Source organism: Schistocerca gregaria, chromosome 2 (assembly GCF_023897955.1).
Source record: "Schistocerca gregaria isolate iqSchGreg1 chromosome 2, iqSchGreg1.2, whole genome shotgun sequence".
NCBI classification, from domain to species: domain Eukaryota; kingdom Metazoa; phylum Arthropoda; class Insecta; order Orthoptera; family Acrididae; genus Schistocerca; species Schistocerca gregaria.
In genome coordinates this window covers 957375793-957396941 of record NC_064921.1, presented here as the reverse complement: position 1 = coordinate 957396941, position 21149 = coordinate 957375793, and the positions used below count along the sequence as shown (strand labels likewise).

At 42.9% G+C, this 21149-nt stretch overlaps 1 protein-coding gene across 1 annotated transcript in view; it reads left to right on the top strand.

The window, feature by feature from the left end:
• The first annotated feature begins 263 nt into the window (after positions 1-263).
• The window catches only part of LOC126336068 (trypsin-like), an 86664-nt gene continuing 65778 nt past the window's right edge, over positions 264-21149 (top strand). The window contains exons 1-2 of the mRNA XM_049999549.1: positions 264-548; positions 20498-20721. Of these exons, the coding sequence (XP_049855506.1) occupies positions 264-548; positions 20498-20721 (509 nt within the window). The remainder of the gene's footprint in view (positions 549-20497; positions 20722-21149) is intronic.

The following is a 21149-nucleotide window of genomic DNA, read 5'->3' as shown; positions in this document are numbered from 1 at the left end:
ATATAAGTCTTATACATAATCCAGTTATAAATAAATAAACCAAACGGACCAAAATTCACTCGAAATCGTCACCCTGAGCTCAGGAGCGAACCTCTTAGAGAGCCTGCAAAAAATGTTAAACACTGAGATCTATCTTGTCCGCTTGTAAACCGAATATAAACACTACGTACACGCACGACCTTTGCCCACACGTCTGTTACATTATTGACCGGTTAAATACGTTACCACGGAAATCGCGGCGCAGCCGTCGTGACGCAGCGACGATGGGATGGCTGTTGGTGCTGCTTTCGCTCGCACTGCCTCTGGTGGAGGGAGAGGCCGGCGAGGTTGGTGGATGCGAGAGGTTCGTCGAGATAGAAGACCAGCCGTACGTGGCGTCGCTGCAGAAGATCGGGGAGGGACACGTGTGCACGGCGACGCTGATCACGACACGCTGGCTGCTGACGGCCGCCCAGTGCATCGTCGACAGAGAAGGAAAGCCTGTGCCCGCCGCCGACTACTTCGTGCTCATGGGCTCTTCCAACTTCACCAACCAAATCGCTTTAAAGGTTCGTACTCCTCAGACAGTTTACTTTCCCGTCGTTTGCCTCCTAAGCTCGCCGGAAATATTAGGTTCGTGTGTAAGCATATAGCGTTTGGTAATTTCCAAGAATGATTGCCAATCGAAGTTGGAGGGCTCCAATCGATATATATCGAAGATGCGATAGTAAATCCATTATGGAAGTCTCGTGGCGCGCGTTATGATGAATTATTTGTGATCGTCATTTTTATCAGTTTTGCGTTGTTTCTTCAGTTCGTGTACATTACATTCCCGCCGTAATTGTTTGTGATTCCATTGGGAAATCGACACGGTTTCTCTTGATAGCGAGTGTAATGTCTGCTGCTTCTCACGATTCTTCTGCGGAATGCCTCACATGTAAAACTCTAATTCCATGCCTATCCAGCATAGAAAAATGTGTGACTTTTTGCCGGAAATATTGACTTCTCCCGGACGAGGAAAGGAGGGATTGTGTTGACTCTCATGCTGCAAAGTCTGTAAAACTTCGTAAGAGGAGTGTGAACACTGAAATTCCGTTGCAATTTCATTGCCGACTTTGCGGAAAGCAAACTAGCATCAGGAGAAACACGTGGTTCCAGACCTCCAAATTATCGATTCACACAAGCGTAATTCTTGTGCCGCGCTGGATTCGGCATTACACGTTGCAAGCCACAGCATCAGAAACTGAGTTATAGGGAAATACTGTGTGTGACTACTTTGGATTTTGCCGAGAAGTGTGCTACGTGATAGTGACAAATGACAGTGTGCCAATTGGTTGACCGAATAAAATAGTAGGAGACGAGTCTCATATGGCTAGACGAAAGAATCAGTTAGGACGACCTTATAAAAGTGAAGTAGATCATATTTGGTTTTTTGGTGGGATAGAAAGAGAGTCACACAAATGTTTCACTGTGATGGTATTGTCCCGAGGCAAGGTGACTTTAGTGGGTCTCATAAAACATTTCATACTGCCTGGAACAAAAGTCACCACAGACGGGTTTCAGTCATACCAGACTCTCAAAGCTCAAGGGTTCGAGCACGAATTCGTGAACCACTCTGTGGAGTTTCTCTCTTCAGGTGACACCATTCCCAGAATATAGAACAGCTGTGGAAGTCTGTCTCGTTTACTATAAAAAAAGAGAAGGGCGTCCAGGACAGAGGGAAGAACTGTATTTGTTCCAGTACCTACACTTTCACAACTTGCGTTTGCAGGGGAAAGTCGATGCGTGCGACACACTGCCGGTATTCATGAGTGATATTGGCAGAGTTTACCCTGGGTACGGGAAAAAAGGAATTGTCCCTGCAGCTTATACATCACGCGGACTGTCACAAGACGATAACACCGACCACGACTAAGGTAAGTCGTCTCCTTGCAGTTTTCAACTGTTTCTCTAACGCTTTTCCTTTCTCGTTCTGTAATAACACCTTCAAACATACTCGTATCGTGCGCAACGAGACTTTCATAATCGATTTACCATCGCATCTTCTATATGTATCGGTTGGAGCCCTCCAACTTCGATAGGCAGTCATTCTTGGAAATTACCGAGACTTTAGTCAATGAAATACAGATGGATCCAAAATTGTATCCACTGTTTAAAAGTCCATAACTTGCAAACTAATTGACGGAGTTGCTTCAGTTTTTGTGAAAGTGTAGCTTAAAGTTCAACTTAAAGACATGGCTGTAGGTGTTCGAAATGGTCACCATTAACATCCATACACAAGCGATGCCACCGAACTGTAGCACGAACTACTGATTGCAACTTGTTCAGTAGGATATTTGCACATCAATCCAATGTGCGTCGCTTTTGTCGATAAACGACGTCCTTTAGTGTTCCCCACAGGTAAAAGTGCAGAGAAGTTAGGTCTGCGGAACGTGGTGGACACTCCACAGCGCCTCTACGGCCTATCCGTCTTCCTGGAAGATTTTCGTCGAGATACGCCCTAACACGATTTTGGTAGTGGGCTGGGGTACCATCTTGTTGAAAGTAATCTCTTCCATCTCAAAAATGCTTCAAATGGCTCTGAGCACTATGGGACTTAACATATATGGTCATCAGTCCCCTGCAACGTAGGACTACTTAAACCTAACTAACCTAAGGACACCACACAACACCCAGTCATCACGAGGCAGAGAAAATCCCTGACCCCGCCGGGAATCGAACCCGGGAACCCGGGCGCGGCAAGCGAGAATGCTACCGCACGACCACGAGCTGCGGACTCTTCCGTCTCCATTACAAGTCTCGGATGGCAGGTAAAATGTATGTCTGAAGCTTCTCAAGGTACACCTCACCGGTAACTGTGCCGTCAAAGAAGAATGGCCCAATGAAGCCCCGGTAAGACAACCTACGCCATACATTTACTCCTGGCAAATTCACGGCTTTGTCTACATGGACGTTTGGATTTTAGGCGGCCCAGTAGATGCAATTGTGGCGGTTTACTGCATTATTGAGTTTGAACTGTGCCTCATCAGACCACACAGTCATCTCTGCAAACTCTTCATCGTTGCGCATCTTGTTAGTAAACAACTCGCAGTACTCCATTCTACGATCTAGGTCGTCCTCGTTCATTGCGTGTAGCAATCGTGGGATGTAGCACTTCCACTTTGCTGTCTTCAAAATTCGACGAACACTTGAGCGACTGATTCCAGTTTCACGGGCACACTGTCTCACAGACTTCTGTAGTGAGCGAGTGAATTGTTGTAACACACGACGGGAGTTAGCTGGACTTGCTACTGTTACAGGTCGTCCAGATCGTTGTTTGTGTACATCTTTAATACAGCCTTCGGCTTAAAATTTGTCTCGAATGCGACGAATCGTTAAACGTGTCGGTGGCTCTGTTTGATACTCATTTCGCCATTGCCATTGCCCCTCATTAATGTTTTCGTACTTAAAATGCCACTTCAAAACTGTCTTCATTCCATCGAATGTAAGCGTTGCGCCAGCCATGTTTACTCGAGTAACTAGGTGCAACTAAGAACAAAACACTGACTATCTGGCGACTTTCATCTGACAAAACAAAACAACGCAATACAACGCTTGTGTGGCGATTGCCGGAACTACAGACTATTACACTACCAAAGATGAGACAACTCCGTCAATTACTTTGCCAGTTATGCACTTTTAAACAGTGGATACATTTTTTGGACACCTCTGTATTATCCTCCACTTTTTACAACCATTTGTCAAGGCTGCGATAAGTTTCCGATTCCTCGACTGTAGAAATCACGTGACTTTGAGGAGATAAACTCATCCAGCCATGTTCGGAGCGCATTTGCAAATGGAAAGAAGGTTCCTTGAGAGTTTCGTGATACAGCGGAGAAGGCGAAAATCTCAGGTCGCAAGATCACGCGAACAAAGTAGGTGTGGAATGACTTACAAACACAGCCCTTAAACTGAGTTCGGTGTAAATTCTAGTGTCCGATTCCACTCGTCGGCAATGACGTCATACCTATTGCAAAAACGCTACGTATAATCTATCGAGGGAAACAACGGATCATAATCGTAAACAAACGAATGTAGCATACGATAAAATTACAATCAAGTTCACGCAAATATTTTCTTAGTCATGAATTATATCGAAATGAACTGAGGATAACGACAATAATTAAGAACAAGAATTAAAACAAATATTCGTGTGCGGCTAGAAAATCACAGAGAACCTTGACATTGCATTACATTAAAACCCTTGGTGAAATCATAGTGTTACAAAAGAGCGTTAAATTTACTTTTAATTATTGAATCTAACGGGAGAAGGGCAAGGAACTGGGGATTTTGGTCGAGGAGAAACCAAAATGTGTCAGGAAAACGGGAAAATTAAATGAATGACAACAAGTACTAAACAGTAGCATAACATGTGGAGAAACCGGCACACTAAATTCTAAAATAATATCCACTACATGACAAACAAATATCTATAAAAGATAAAGAATATTGGAATCGATAACTAGAAGTAATCTGTGTCGGTAAATACCTGTTACAGATTCCAACCGCTCCATGATTCATATGTAAATTATTTTTACAGCTGTACGCACTGAAACGTAACAGTATTACAAAATTTGCAATTGCTTTCTAAAAGTGCTGCTGTGTATAACAAAAATTGGAATCGCTAACTAGAACTGACCATCTACATAAGTCAATTCTAGTTACCAGTTCCATATTAGTAACTTTTTTTGCAGTAGTTCAGAGACGAATTACAAGTGCAGAAATCATATTAGCCTAAATTTTAGTGCACACGCATGCTGAAAAAAGAATCTAACTACTGAATCTCCGAGTGGCTGGAATCGGTAACTAGAACTAACCTGTATAGGAGTAAATCTGTGAACTAGGTTTCCCTAGGATTTTAAATTTCTTATTGATCTCAAACTACTACGAAAAACTAACAAATATTGTAGGTGCAGCTTCCAGATTTTTCTCTTGTTCATAGTAATGAAGAAAGTAACGCCATATGTAGAAATCCTGTAACACTTTACAGCACACGCTTGTTGTTAAAACGTTCTAAATAACGAACAATGGAATGGCTGGAAGCGGTAACTAGAATTATCCTATGTTGCTCAGTTCTAGTTACAGATTCCCGTGCTTGTTAGACGCTACTTTTTGTTAATTTGCGTTACTTCTGTACTCGTCCCATTTGATTTAACAATTAGTATTAAAAGTTAACGCTGATTCATAATATTATGAATTCACCATGCGATAAACTGTATTGGATTTAAAGTTCTCTGCGCTTTTCTTAGTTGCAATAAACTGCGATAATAATTTATTTCAGACATATCTACTTCTCTTTTTATGTTTTTATTTATTCAATTCTTGTCGGTATAATTTATGGCTAAGTAATTAATCACGTAAACAGTGTCTAATTTTATCCTATGCTACATTCGTTTGTTTACGTATATGATCAGTTGCTTTCAAAGATTGCCTCTATGTAGCGTCTCTTCCTGAGGTATGACGCCATTGCTCAAAGCTGACGAGTGGAATCGGACACTACAATTGACCCTTGTTGTTTGGCCAGTGCCGGACGGAGTGGCCGAGAGGTTCTAGGCGCTAGAGTCTGGAACTGCGCGACCGCTACGGTCGCAGGTTCGAATCCTGCCTGGGGCATGGATGTGTGTGATGTTCTTAGGTTGTTTGGGTTTAATTAATTCTATGTTCTAGGGGACTAATGCCCTCAGAAGTTGAGTCCCATAGTGTTCAGACCCATTTGAATCAGTCTAGCAGAATGGGGGCTGCGGTATAGTGGAGTAGCATCACTTCACGCACTCTTGAACTGCGTCTGAAAGACGTCTCAGTTGCTGACAGTAAAGGTCAACAGTGATGTTTACACCTCGGGTAAGCAATTCGTAGTACACCACACTGCCACTGTCCCACTAGATACATAACATTATCCTTTGTGGACAGGCATAGATTGTTGTACGGGAAGTTGCTGCTTTGTTTGGGCTCAACGATTCCTTTCTTTTCCTTATGTTAGCACAAAGATAGAACTTTTCGTCAAAAGAAACGATGCAGGATAGGAATGGTCGATGTTGTTCACCAGCCTATTTATGACAAGCAAGAAGAGATGCACATTTGGCCACCCTCATATTATTGTAATTTTGGTTTGGAGCATACGGTATCCACAACCATATTGTTGAACCTTTCCCATTCCATGCAGATGTCGCAATTCGGTGGAATGATCACAGTTCATTACATTTGACTGTTCTCGAATACACTGACATGAATCTTTCAAGATCAATGAGTATAAACTATCTTCCTCAAAGCTCGAATTTCCTCCTGAACGCCGCACGGGTGGCCGTGCGGTCTTTAGCACATTCTCACGGTTCGCGAGGAGGTTCGAGTCCTCCCTCGGGCATCTGTGTGTGTTTTTCGTAGCGTAAGTTAGTTTAAGTTACATTAAGTAATGTGTAAGCCTAGGGATCGATGACCTGAACAGTTTGGTCCCAAAGGAACTTACCATAAATTTCCAAATTTCCTCGTGAACATGTAGAGTCACTAATGTCAAAACAACCCTCCTTAAAAGGAAAAAAAACATATTCTTGGCGTGCTCTATCCAGTGGCATTCTCCCCTCACAGGGCACAAATGTTACTTTCTGCCATGGCTGTTGTTGTCCTTCTACTCAACTCAAACAGAAGAATATGTCGGAAATGATTCTATTTCTCAACTTGGAATTCCATTTTCTAACGTCCACAACTCTGCTTTCTATTTCCAGATGGCAAAATGACAATACGTTAACTCATATAGCAACAGTAAACTACAAATAAACATAACAATAGATAAATAAATCCATAGAAATCGTAATACCAAAACGGAAACAAAACCGCTATGAACTTACGCACCAAGGTAATATGTAGTATTAGTAATTCCCAAAATGATCTTTTTGTGGACGCTGTAGGTGGTGAATTCTGGTGCCGGTATATTACGTGGGTTTTTACCGATGATGTTAAGTTGCAGCAGTGTGTGGGTTGTGTACATGCCATTGTTTTACATGGAAAGAGCAACGCCGTGGAGACGTGACGGAATGGCACCAGAGAACTACTATGTTTGCACGTAACCATTGTTAAACCGTGATAAAGGCGTTCGATTATTTGGTGTATCAAGCGGTACGTTAAACAGACGGCAGTTATAAGAGGCGACGGTCATGAATCGGTAGCACTGATTGATAAGGAAGTGAGCAAGAAAATGGCTCAAATGGCTCTGAGCACTATGGGACTCAACATCTTAGGTCATAAGTCCCCTAGAACTTAGAACTACTTAAACCTAAATAACCTAAGGACATCACATACACCCATGCCCGCGGCAGGATTCGAACCTGCGACCGTAGCATCCCCGCGGTTCCGGACTGCAGCGCCAAAACCGCACGGCCACCGCGGCCGGCAGGAAGTGACCAATCAGTAAAGGAAGAGCAGTTGAAGAGAATGGACAGTGTCCTGGAGGGAGGATATAAAATGAACATAAAAAAAAGCTAAACAAGAACGAAGGATTGTAGTCTAATTAACTAAGGTGATGCTCAGGGAGTTAGATTAGGAAACTGGACACTTATAGTAGTAGATGACTTTTGATATTTGGGCAGCAGAATAACCTAACGATTTCCGAAGCAGAGAGGATATAAAATGTAGATTGCCAATGGCAAGAAAAGCGTTCCTAAAGAAATGAAACTTGTTATCATTGAATATAAATTTAAGTATCAGTAAATCTTTCCTGAAAGTATTTGTCTCGAGTGTAGCAACATGTGTAAGTGAAACGTAGATGATAAACAGTTTAGACAAGAAGAGAATACAATTTTTTGAAATGTGGTGGTACAGAAGAATGCTGAATGTTGCGTGGGTAGATAGGTACTGAATACAACAGGGGAGAAAAAAAATTTTCGGTCCAAGGTGACTAAAAGAAGGGATCGGCTGATATGACGCATTCTAGAAATGATTCAAATGGCTCTGAGCACTATGGGACTTAACTGCTCTTTTCATCAGTCCCCTAGAACTTAGAACTACTTAAACCTAACTAACCTAAGGACATCACACACATCCATGCCCGTGGCAGGATTCGAACCTGCGACCGTACCGGTCATGCGGTTCCACATTGTAGCGCCTACAACGGCACGGCCACTCCGGCCGGCCGCGGTTCCGGACTGACGCGCCTAGAACCTCTCGACCACAGCGGCCGGCCTCAGTTGTCGATTCAGAAACTAATAGCGATTATATTTTCCTCTCACAAATATTCGGCTGTTTCTTTCTATATTTGACATGATTTCATATGGTAAAGTTAGGCAGTGACTTACGAGCACAAGTTTAATTGTTGCGGACGAGACTATTATCATGTTGCAGCTTACAATTATTGTTTTTGTTATGTGGCAAGTTTGTTGAGGATGGGTTTAGATAGGAACCTAAATGCATGGCTCAAATGGTCGTGAGTGATACTGGTGGTGATGTTTTTAATCTTGTGTTTTACAAATAACTGGCTGTTTTTTTTAATGTGACGCCTTTGGGCCGCTGCGTCTATAGTATCGGTTGTTCTTATAGGGGTCGTGTTGCTGTCAGCGGTGGCTCACTCGTGTGGAGTATATTTGTAGTAATGGTTTAGTCGAATGAGATCGAATCATTCATTTCCTACGTTATTTTTTTTGCTCTCGGTTTTTTATCTATTAATTTTTTTTATTTTAGTGTGATTCCAGCTCATTTTGTGTATATGTTCTTTCCGTTTACTTTGGAGGAATTTGTGTGTGCTATTTTTCGATTAAGTCGTTTTGCGGAATATGTTTGATATCGCTGTTTTCGTGTCAGCTACACAGGGTGAATCACCTAAAACTTTCACCTCAAATATTGCGGAAGTGTGAAGTGCTATTGATGTTCAGTTTTCACATAATGGATACGCAGTCAGAGGCTCGTATCGTTAGTCAATAAACAGCTTGTAATAATACATAGAAAGTGTACTTTTGTACAAACTTACACTCTTTTTAAATGGAACAATCCCTATTTAAATCAGCTATCTAAAAGTGGAGTAAATTAGGAAGTCAGTGGTGTTTTTTGCAGGATTCTAGCGCGAGTCGTTTACTTGATATCGTATTTTAAAAAGATTCCACACCGTCACTTGTTTCTGCTACTCAACCCGCGTAGTTGCTAGGAACGATGTTCTTATGTTTATTTACAGCGTGTCTGTGTGTTCCTTGAGTGCATTGCGACTTGCTGCTCAGTTAGAGTGTGACAGTCGAAGCAGTAGCTGGTGAGTGGACTATGCGATTTAGCAGTGCAGAACAAACCGACATTCTTATGGTGTATGGAGGGTGTAGGAAGAATGCAGTTCGTGCTTGTACGGCGTATGCTGTGAGGTATCCCAATTGAACTGTACCATCTCGGCAATTGTTTATCAGCCTCTTCAACCAGTTACGTTGAAGTGGTAGTGTAGTACCTAGACAACGTAACGGAAGGAAGAGTGATGACAGAAGAGGAGGTAAGTAATATTCTTGCTGCTGTTGCAGTTGATCCGAACATCAGCTTGCGCGCGTTCATTTGAGGAAGTGCCATAAAGTAGGCGAGTATCCCATCATTCTCCGTCGACATACGTCCCATCCCTGTCACATCTCCATCAAGAGCTGCGTGGAAACTATTATGAGAATCTCGTTAACTTCCGTACATGGTCATAAGACAGCATACTCCAGATGTATTATGTTTAGTAATGAAGTCAAATTTATCAATATTGGCCTGGTAAAACGCCGAAACGTGCCTTACTGATCTGTTGAAAAGCCCCGTTGGCTTCGTCAGGTGGAACGTCAGCGTCCAAGGTGTGTAAACGTTGATGTGGGATAGTGAACCATCAGCTCATGGGCCAGTGTTTCATAGACTCTGCTCTGCTAGCGCTCTCTTCGTGTGATCTATATAGGTCAAGCAAATTATTCAATTCCAGTTTTGTGTTCTCTGTAGATTTTGGTTCCATTTATTCTATAGGAATCAGTGTGCGTGATTTTTCAATTTTCTGGTTGCTTTGGAATGACCTTACCTTAATTAACCATTTTAGCCATTTTAGCTTGTCCATGCGCAAAACCCCCTCATTGCCACTGTTGTCCTGTTAATTTCATTTAGTTAAAAAAAAATTCAGGCGTCTATCAACAGCATCGATATGCGTGGAGAAATGGGTGATAACACGCTGTGCTGTCTTACAATACATTTACTCACTATCGTTTCGATCATAGACCATCATCATAGTGTAAAAATATCTGTTGTGTATGACATGAGAAGTTGTCACAATAGTTATTTTTCCACTGTGAAGACGGTATGTGATCGAAACGGGTAGTGAATAAATATGTTGCCAGACAGCAAAGTGTGTTATCGTACATTTCTCTTAGTTCATTTTATTAGCTGACTGAATTATTTCGCACGTTTTTTGTTTGTTTTGACCTTAATGGTCTACATAGTGGTTTCAATCTGGAATGATGTAGTCGGACTGTTACTAAATGTTGTCTGTGGTTGTCTTAGTAACTTGTGTAAACTATCATATTTAATCGAAATATGACCTCGTCTTGCTATACTCCCAGATGCTGCTGTGGTTGTCTTGGCAACTGATTAAATCATGTTGCTTATTGCAAATGTGTAGCGATTTCTGAGGTTGTATTAGACAGGAATCTAAAACAACATAGGGAGTGGCAATAACAAAGAAAATTATAAGAGAAATCATACATAGTAGATTGTTGTTGTTGTTGTTGTCTTCAGTCCTGAGACTGGTTTGATGCAGCTCTCCATGCTACTCTATCCTGTGCAAGCTGCTTCATCTCCCAGTACCTACTGCAACCTACATCCTTCTGAATCTGCTTAGTGTACTCATCTCTCGGTCTCCCTCTACGATTTTTACCCTCCACGCTGCCCTCCAATGCTAAATTTGTGATCCCTTGATGCCTCAAAACATGTCCTACCAACCGATCCCTTCTTCTAGTCAAGTTGTGCCACAAACTTCTCTTCTCCCCAATCCTATTCAATACCTCCTCATTAGTTACGTGATCTATCCACCTTATCTTCAGTATTCTTCTGTAGCACCACATTTCGAAAGCTTCTATTCTCTTCTTGTCCAAACTAGTTATCGTCCATGTTTCACTTCCATACATGGCTACACTCCAAATAAATACTTTCAGAAACGACTTCCTGATACATAAATCTATATTCGATGTTAACAAATTTCTCTTCTTCAGAAACGCTTTCGTTCCCATTGCCAGTCTACATTTTATATCCTCTCTACTTCGACCTTCATCAGTTATTTTACTTCCTAAATAGCAAAACTCCTTTACTACTTTAAGTGTCTCATTTCCTAATCTAATTCCCTCAGCATCACCCGATTTAATTTGACTACATTCCATTATCCTCGTTTTGCTTTTGTTAATGTTCATCTTCTATCTTCCTTTCAAGACACTGTCCATTCCGTTCAACTGCTCTTCCAAGTCCTTTGCCGTCTCTGACAGAATTACAATGTCATCGGCGAACCTCAAAGTTTTTACTTCGTCTCCATGAATTTTAATAGCTACTCCAAATTTTTCTTTTGTTTCCTTTACTGCTTGCTCAATATACAGATTGAATAACATCGGGGAGAGGCTACAACCCTGTCTAACTCCTTTCCCAACCACTGCTTCCCTTTCATGCCCCTCGACTCTTATTACTGCCATCTGGTTCTGTACAAATTATAAATAGCCTTTCGCTCCCTGTATTTTACTCCTGCCACCTTTAGAATTTGAAAAAGAGTATTCCAGTCAACATTGTCAAAAGCTTTCTCTAAGTCTACAAATGCTAGAAACGTAGGTTTGCCTTTTCTTAATCTTTCTTCTAAGATAAGTCGTAAGGTCAGTATTGCCTCACGTGTTCCAACATTTCGACGGAATCCAAACTGATCCTCCCCGAGGTCTGCATCTACCAGTTTTTCCATTCGTCTGTAAAGAATTCGCGTTAGTATTTTGCAGCCGTGGCTTATTAAACTGATAGTTCGGTAATTTTCACATCTGTCAGCACCTGCTTTCTTTGGGATTGGAATTATTATATTCTTCTTGAAGTCTGAGGGTATTTCGCCTGTCTCATACATCTTGCTCAGCAGCTGGTAGAGTTTTGTCATGACTGGCTCTCCCAAGGCCGTCAGTAGTTCTAATGGAATGTTGTCTAATCCGGGGGCCTTGTTTCGACTCAGGTCTTTCAGTGCTCTGTCAAACTCTTCACGCAGTATCGTATCTCCCATTTCGTCTTCATCTACATCCTCTTCTATTTCCATAATATTGTCCTCAAGTACATCGCCCTTGTATAAGCCTTCTATATACTCCTTCCACCTTTCTGCCTTCCCTTCTGTGCTTAGAACTGGGCTGCCATCTGAGCTCTTGATATTCATACACGTGGTTCTCTTCTCTCCAAAGGTCTCTTTAATTTTCTGTAGGCAGTATCTATCTTACCCCTAGTGAGATAAGCTTCTACATCCTTACATTTGTCCTCTAGCCATCCCTGTTTAGCCATTTTGCACTTCTTGTCGATCTCATTTTTGAGACGTTTGTATTCCTTTTTGCCTGCTTCATTTACTGCATTTTTATATTTTCTCCTTTCATCAATTAAAGAAGAAGAAGAGAAATTTGTTAACATCGAATATAGATTTAAGTGTCAGGAAGTCATTTCTGAAAATATTTGTTTGGAGTGTAGCCATGTATGGAAGTGAAACATGGACAATTACTAGTTTAGACAAGAAGAGAATAGAAGCTTTCGAAATGTGGTGCTACAGAAGAATACTGAAGATAAGGTGGATAGATCACGTAACTAATGAGGAGGTATTGAATAGGATTGGGGAGAAGAGAAGTTTGTGGCACAACTTGACTAGAAGAAGGGATCGGTTGGTAGGACATGTTTTTGAGGCATCAAGGGATCACAAATTTAGCATTGGAGGGCAGTGTGGAGGGAAAAAATCGTAGAGGGAGACCGAGAGATGAGTACACTAAGCAGATTCAGAAGGATGTAGGTTGCAGCAAGTACTGGGAGATGAAGAAGCTTGCACAGGATAGAGTAGCATGGAGAGCTGCGTCAAACCAGTCTCAGGACTGAAGACCACAACAACAACAACATCAATTAAATTCAATATTTCTTCTGTTACCCAAGGATTTCTAGCAGCCCTCGTCTTTGTACCTACTTTATCCTCTGCTGCCTTCACTACTACATCCCTCAGAGCTACCCATTCTTCTTCTACTGTATTTCTTTCCCCGATTCCTGTCAATTGTTCCCTTATGCTCTCTCTGAAACTCTGTACACACTCTGGTTCTTTCAGTTTATCCAGGTCCCATCTCCTTAATTTCTCACATTTTTGCAGTTTCTTCAGTTTTAATCTACAGGTCATAACCAATAGATTGTGTTCAGAGTCCACATCTGCCCCTGGAAATGTCTTACAACTTAAAACCTGGTTCCTAAATCTCTGTCTTACCATTATATAATCTATCTGATAGCTTTTAGTATCTCCAGGGTTCTTCCACGTATACAACCTTCTTTCATGATTCTTAAACCAAGTGTTAGCTATGATTAAGTTGTGCTCTGTGCAAAATTCTACTAGGCGGCTTCCTCTTTCATTTCTTAGCCCCAATCCATATTCACCTACTATGTTTCCTTCTCTCCCTTTTCCTACACTCGAATTCCAGTCACCCATTACTATTAAATTTTCGTCTCCCTTCACTATCTGAATAATTTCTTTTATTTCATCATACATTTCTTCAATTTCTTCATCATCTGCAGAGCTAGTTGGCATATAAACTTGCACTACTGTAGTAGGTGTGGGCTTCGTATCTATCTTGGCCACAATAATGCGTTCACTATGCTGTTTGTAGTAGCTTAACCGCATTCCTATTTTCCTATTCATTATTAAACCTACTCCTGCATTACCCCTATTTGATTTTGTGTTTATAACCCTGTAGTCACCTGACCAGAAGTCTTGTTCCTCCTGCCACCGAATCTCACTAATTCCCACTATATCTAACTTTAACCTATCCATTGCCCTTTTTAAATTTTCTAACCTACCTGCCCGATTAAGGGATCTGACATTCCACGCTCCGATCCGTAGAATGCCAGTTTTCTTTCTCCTGATAACGACATCCTCCTGAGTAGTCCCCGCCCGGAGATCCGAATGGATGACTATTTTACCTCCGGAATATTTTACCCAAGAGGATGCCATCATCATTTAATCATACAGTAAAGCTGCATGTCCTCGGGAAAATTACGGCTGTAGTTTCCCCTTGCTTTCAGCCGTTCGCAGTACCAGCACAGCAAGGCCGTTTTGGTTAATGTTGCAAGGCCAGATCAGTCAATCATCCAGACTGTTGCCCCTGCAACTACTGAAAAGGCTGCTGCCCCTCTTCAGGAACCACACGTTTGTCTGGCCTCTCAACAGATACCCCTCCGTTGTGGTTGCACCTACGGTACGGCCATCTGTATCGCTGAGGCACGCAAGCCTCCCCACCAACGGCAAGGTCCATGGTTCATGGGGGGAGGACATAAGGTACCTCCCGCAAAAATGCAAAAACTGCATACCTTGGAATTGGCAATTAGAACTGACCTATATAGGTGAATACTAGTTGTCGATTCCAAGATTTGTTTTTGACAGCAGTACAAAGAGCGACATTTAAAAATTAACTCCTTAAGGCAACAGCAGTCCACAAGTAATAAAAATCACGAGAAATAACGGAAAGCGGAATCGACAATTAGAGCGTTACCAGAAATGGAAGTCCTACAAGAAAAGGCTGTACACACTTACTGAAAAAACGAAAGATGTAAAAAACCTTGGAATTGGCAACTATTGTACTATTGTACTATTGTACTATTGTACTATTGTTATATCAAGTCCAATGTAAATGTTTTTAAAAAACACAATTTACCAGTTTAAATTCACAGTCAGTTAATCACTGAAAGGTTACATATGAGTCACATTTTCATTAGTGCTGCGTCATGGCCCTGAAAACTCATTCTGAATGAATTGGAAATTCTTAATTCTTACCTCAATGAAGTCGCCGGACGACGCGTATATATCTGCTCCTATAAGGAATTTTTCTGGCACAGCCCAGTGCAACGCTGGCCGCTAGATTTGTCATTTATAAAAAGAAACAAATGGTTTTTCTTTACGATAATCGGGATCACCATGGATAGTATAAATTAGTAAAATCTTTAAATTCAGATGAATGATTCTCAAAAGTTATTTTCATAAGGAAGATTACTATTAAAAGATTTTTTTTAAAAACATTTACATGGGACTTGATATAACAATAGTACAAAGTCAGTTGTTACAAATTACATCTGCGCGCAGCTATAAATAGTGATTTTTGGTTTTACCTTCGCTCAGGCACCGCCATCGCTCTCCACCACAGCCCGACTGCCAGCTTCTACCACTATTGCTGCCGACACTGCTCTCTGGTCTGCGATTCTATTGTAGCATACATGTCGCAGGCAGCGCCTGACAAATCAATCAAAGTTATATCTGCTCGAGTGCGCTAGCTATAAATTTCTTAGTCATGGACCTCTTACAAAGGGAACGCATGAGTCCAAACAAAGCAGCCACTGTGTGTTGCTCTCCCGAGGTGAACCCATCATTACTGACATTCATTGTCAACAAGTGAGACGTCCTGCAGACGCAGTCCAAGAACGACTACGAACACTATGTGAAGTGATGCTACCGCACAATAATGACCGCCCACATTCTGCTGGACTGACAGAAAACACTGTACGGGAGTTAGGTTTGGAATTCATCCCACAATCACTTTGTCACCTGATGTTGAGCCCTCAGATTTTCATTTTTTCCACTCCCCATCGAATACCCTTCAATGAACTTCCTATCCGCATGAAAACACTCTCCGAACATGACTCGACGAGTTCTGCACCTCAAAACCACGTGATTTCTACAGTCGTGTTATCGAAAAGTCACACCACCGTTGGCAGACTGTTGTAAAACTGAAGTAGAACACATTATTGATGGTTACAGTCTCTGTTATGAGTATCTGTTGCGTTTATTATCGAACTTATTGATAAACGCTACGATAGTATGCACCAGCCTAATACATTAACGAGGCGAAATGCAACCTATTACTCAATAAGGCACATACACTACCGGCCCTTAGAATTGCTACACCACGAAGATGACGTGCTACAGACGCGAAATTTAAACGACAGGAAGAAGATGCTGTGATATGCAAATGGTTAGGATTTCAGAGGATTCACACAAGCTTGGCGCCGGTGGCGACACCTACAGCGTGCTGACATGAGGAAACTTTCCAACCGATTTCTCATGCACAAGCAGCAGTTGACCGGCGTTGTCTGATGAGACATTATTGTGATGCCTCGTGTAAGGAGGAAAAATGCGTACCATCACGTTTCCGACTTTGATAAAGACCGGATTGTAGCCTATCGCGATTGCGGTTTATCGTATCGCGACATTGCTGCTCGCGTTGGTTGTGATCCAATGACTGTTAGAAGAATATGGAATCGGTGGGTTCAGGAGGGTAATACGGAACGCCGTGCTGCATCCCGACGTCCTCGTACCATTAGCAGTCGAGATGACAGGCATCTTATCCGCATGGCTGTAACGGATCGTGCAGCCACGTCTCGATCCCTGAGTCCACAAATGAGGATGTTTGCAAGACAACAACCATCTGCACGAACAGTTCGACGACGTTTGCAGCAGCATGGACTATCAGCTCGCAGACCATGGCTACGGTTACCCTTGAGGCTGCATCACAGACAGGAGCGCCTGCGATGGTGTACTCAACGACGAATCTGGGTGCATGAATGGCAAAACGTCATCTTTCGGATGAATCCAGGTTCTGTTTACAGCATCATGATGATCACATCCGTGTTTGGCGACATCGCGATGGACGCACATTGGAAGCGTGTATTCATCATCGTCATACTGGCGTATGACCCGGCGTGACGGTATGGGGTGCCATTGGTTACACGTCTCGGTCACCTTTTGTTCGCATTGACGGCACTTTGAACAGTGGACGTTACATTTCAGATGTGTTACGACCCGTGGCTCTAGCCTTCATTCCATCCCTGCGAAACCCTACATTTCAGCAGGATAATGCACGACCGCATGTTAAAGGTCCTGTACGGGACTTTCTGGATACAGAAAATGTTCGACTGCTGCCCTGGCCAGCACATTCTCCAGATCTCTCACCAACGTCTGGTCAAGGGCAGCCGAGCAACTGGCTCGCCCATACGCCAGTCACTATTGATGAACTGTGGCATCGTGTTGAAGCTGCATGGTCAGCTGTACCTGACAAGCCTTCCAAGCTCAGTTTGACTCAATTCCCAGGCGTATCAAGGCTGTTATGACGGCGAGAGTTGGTTATTCTGGGTACTGATTTCTCAGGATCTATGCACCCAAATTGCGTGAAAATGTAATCACATGTCTGTTCTAGTATAATATATCTGCCCAATGAATACCATTTTATCATCTGCATTTCTTCTTGGTGTAGCAATTGTCATGACCAGTAGTGTATTAAAGAGCAGGAAAGGCCCTGAAAACTCAAGCTATAGGCGTCAATCGTAAGACAAGAATTGAAGCCGGTTGCACTCACCCATTCGACAGCCAGCCAAAAAGCGTCCTCCACATAGAGGACGAGACCTTCCGACAAACCCACCGAGTGCACAGTGGTACTCCCTCCCACCTTGCCTACTCTTCCCCTGAGGGGCTCCGTGACACGTCTAATACAGGACCTCCCAGTACCTATCACGGTCACCCTCTGCACTTGTACCGAATGAGCAGATAGGTACGCAGGCTGTGCAGAGAATCTGAACCACTGTCATAAATACACAGAGGTGACAAAAGTCATGGGGTACTTCATATCGTGTAGGACCTCCTTTTGCCTGGCGTAATACAGAAGCTCGACGTGGAAGGGACTCAACAAGTCCTTGGAAGTTCAAAAATTGTTCAAATGGCTCTAAGCACTATGAGACTTAACATTTGAGGTAATAAATCCCCTAGACTTAGAACTACTTAAACCTAACTAACCTAAGGACATCGCACACGTCCATGCGCAAGGCAGGTTTCGAACCTGCGACCACAGCAGCAGCGCGGTTCGGACTGAAGCGCCTAGAACCGCTTGGCTACAGCGGCCGGCCCTCGAAAATTCCCTGCAGAAATACTGAGCCTGTTTCTTCTATAGCTGTCCATAATTACGGAAGTGTTCCCGGTGCAGGATTTTGTGCATGAGCTGACCTATCGATTGTGTCCAATAAATATTCGGTGGTTGGCCAAATCTTTCCCCTAAACTGTCCAAAATATTCTCCACACCAATCGCTAATAATTGTGGCTCACAGATACATTGTCATCTATAAACATTTCGTCGTTGTTTGGAAACATAAAGTCGATGAATTGATGAACATAGTCTCCAAGTAGTGAAACATAAACATTCCCGGTCAATGGTCGGTTCAATTGGACCAGAGGACCAGACCATTCCATGCAATCACAGCCAACACCCTTGCAGAGCAACCACTAAGTTGCACAGTGGCATCTTAACAACTCGGGTCCGCCGTTTCGTTAGGTCTGTGCTACACTCGAACCGTACCATCGACTGCTGTCAGCTGAAATCGGGACTCATCCGATCAGGCCACTTGTTTTACAGTTTTATAGGGACCAGCCAATATGGTCACGAGCGCAGGAGAGGAGCTGCAGGCGATGGCGTGTTGTTAGGAAAGACACTCGTGCAGGTCGTCTGCTGTCATGGCTCATTAAAGCCAAATTTCGCCCCACTGTCCTATCGGATACGTTTGTCATACGACCCACATTGATTTCTGCGGTTAGTTCACGCACTGTTGATTTTCTGTTAGCACTGACAACTCTACTCAAAATCCACGGCTCTCGGTCGTTGAACGAAGGCAGTCGGCCACTGCCTTCTCCGCTGTGAGAGCTAATAAGTGAAATTTGGTATTCTCGGCAAACTCTTGACGCTGTAGATTTCCAAATATTGAATTCCCTAGTGATTTCCGGAGAATTCTTTTGGAACTTGGAATACCAAAGAAGTATGTTCGACTTATAGAAGCGAGTTGGAAAAACACCAAAGGTACTCGTGGGAAAATTGGAGTCAGAAGATTTTGTAATAAAGAACGGAGTTAAGCAGGAAGATGCCCTGTCTCCACTACCTTTTAATTTAGTCCTAGAATATATTGTACGAATGGTAGCAGATAATTCGGAGTGTGTGGAGTTAAATGGAAATATTAAGATATTAGAGTATGGAGATTATCTAAACATTATTAGCGATACGAAAGAATCTCTAACAGCAAATGCGAATGCGTTAATGAAGGCTAGTGAAGATGCAGGTCTGAGGGTAAGTGAAGGCAAAACTAAATACCTGGTTACTACTAGAATGCCAACAGCAGTAAATCAGGAAATGTTAACAGTTGGAGACATGCGGTTAGAAAAAGTGAAAAGACTTTAGTATCTAGGCGTGGACATCACATCGAGAAATGAGATTGAATCTGAACTGAAGAAGAGATTACGTGTGGGAAGTGCGTGGTACTTCTCACTGAATAGATTACTTTCATCACTGATATTTTCTAGGAATTTAAAGACTAGAATATACAAAACTAGTATTCTACCGGTTATGATGTATTGGTGTGGGAATTGGTCTGTCTCTGTGCAAAAGGAAAAGCTGTTTCGAGTATTTGAAAACAGAATTTTGAGGAAAATTTTCGGAGCAATAAGGGATGACATTAGCGGAGAGTGGCGAAAACTGCATAACGAAGAGGTTTAAGAACTGTAGTCAAGCCCTGACATAATCAGAATTATTAAATCACGTAGGCTGCGATGGTCGGGTCACGCAGCTCGAATGGATGAGGGCAGGGCAGCGCGCAGAGTACTGGTAGGGGACCTAGAGGGAAAACGTCATGTGGGGAGACCGAGGCGTAGATGGGAGGACAATGTGAAGGCTGATTTGAGGAGCCTAGGTATTGAAGATGAATGGACGGAACTAGCCCAAGACAGGGACAGATGGCGGAAATACGTTGCTGCGGTAACGGACTCTCAAGTCCGGTATGACCTGTGTGTGTGTGTGTGTGTGTGTGTGAGAGAGAGAGAGAGAGAGAGAGAGAGAGAGAGAGAGAGAGAGAGAGAGAGAGAGAATGATTTCCGAAGTGGGATGTCACATGCGTCTAGCTCCAACTGCTATTCCCTATTCAGTGTCTGTTAATTCTCATCGTGCGGCCTTGATCACGACGCAAACCTTTTCACATGAGTCACCTGAGTACAAGTGACACCTCCGTCAATGTACTGCCGCTTTATACTTTGTGCACGCGATACTACCATGATCTGTATATGTGAATATCGCTGTCTCGTGTCTATCCCTTGGTGTAAAATGAACTTTTGCATTAAATTCGTTGCAGCCCTTGCACCTGTTTCACAATTCCACGTAAGTGAAATAATTTACAAGTTATACACTATGATGCGATTCGAGAGGGCAGAAGTAAGACATGCGACTGGCCACCGTTTTATGTGCAGGTGGGGCAGCGGGGGTGGCCCGATCTGTTCGTGGTACACCCCATGTTCAAAACCGAGATGACCCTCGACTACGACCTGGGACTGATCCGGCTGCAGTCTAAGCTGGTGATGAGCCGTCGGGTCTCCTACGTGCCGCTGCCCGATGACATCATCCCCGGGGAGGTCTTGCACAGTCTCAACTGCACCGTGGCTGGCTGGGGAAAGATGAAGGAAAAATCGCCCAAGTCAGTTCACACTCCTCTGTCAAATCTCATCCAATAACTATTTTGATGTTTCTTGTTGATCTCTCGGTAGTTTAGCACCGTTCAAATTCCATGTCTCTCTCGTGTCCATCCCATGCCTTAGGTCCTAGAACACGGCAAGTGCCACAACCCGATTTCTGAGAAACTTCGCTGAGCGGAAGAGCAGCCAGCTTATACACAGGTGCTCGACCCTTTCTGAGAAAACGACGGCCAAGGTTTTCGGACTGATTTATATGACTATTAGGTCACTATAAGCTCAATTGAACTGTTGCCATAGTCGCTAGCGTCACAGGATTTCACTTCAGTGACCAGTGTTCGAAACCCCATGATCGCTTTTATTTATTTTCCTCTTTTCGTTTATCTACCCATCTCTGTAGTTAAATCTTGCGACGCTAGCCACTATGGCAACA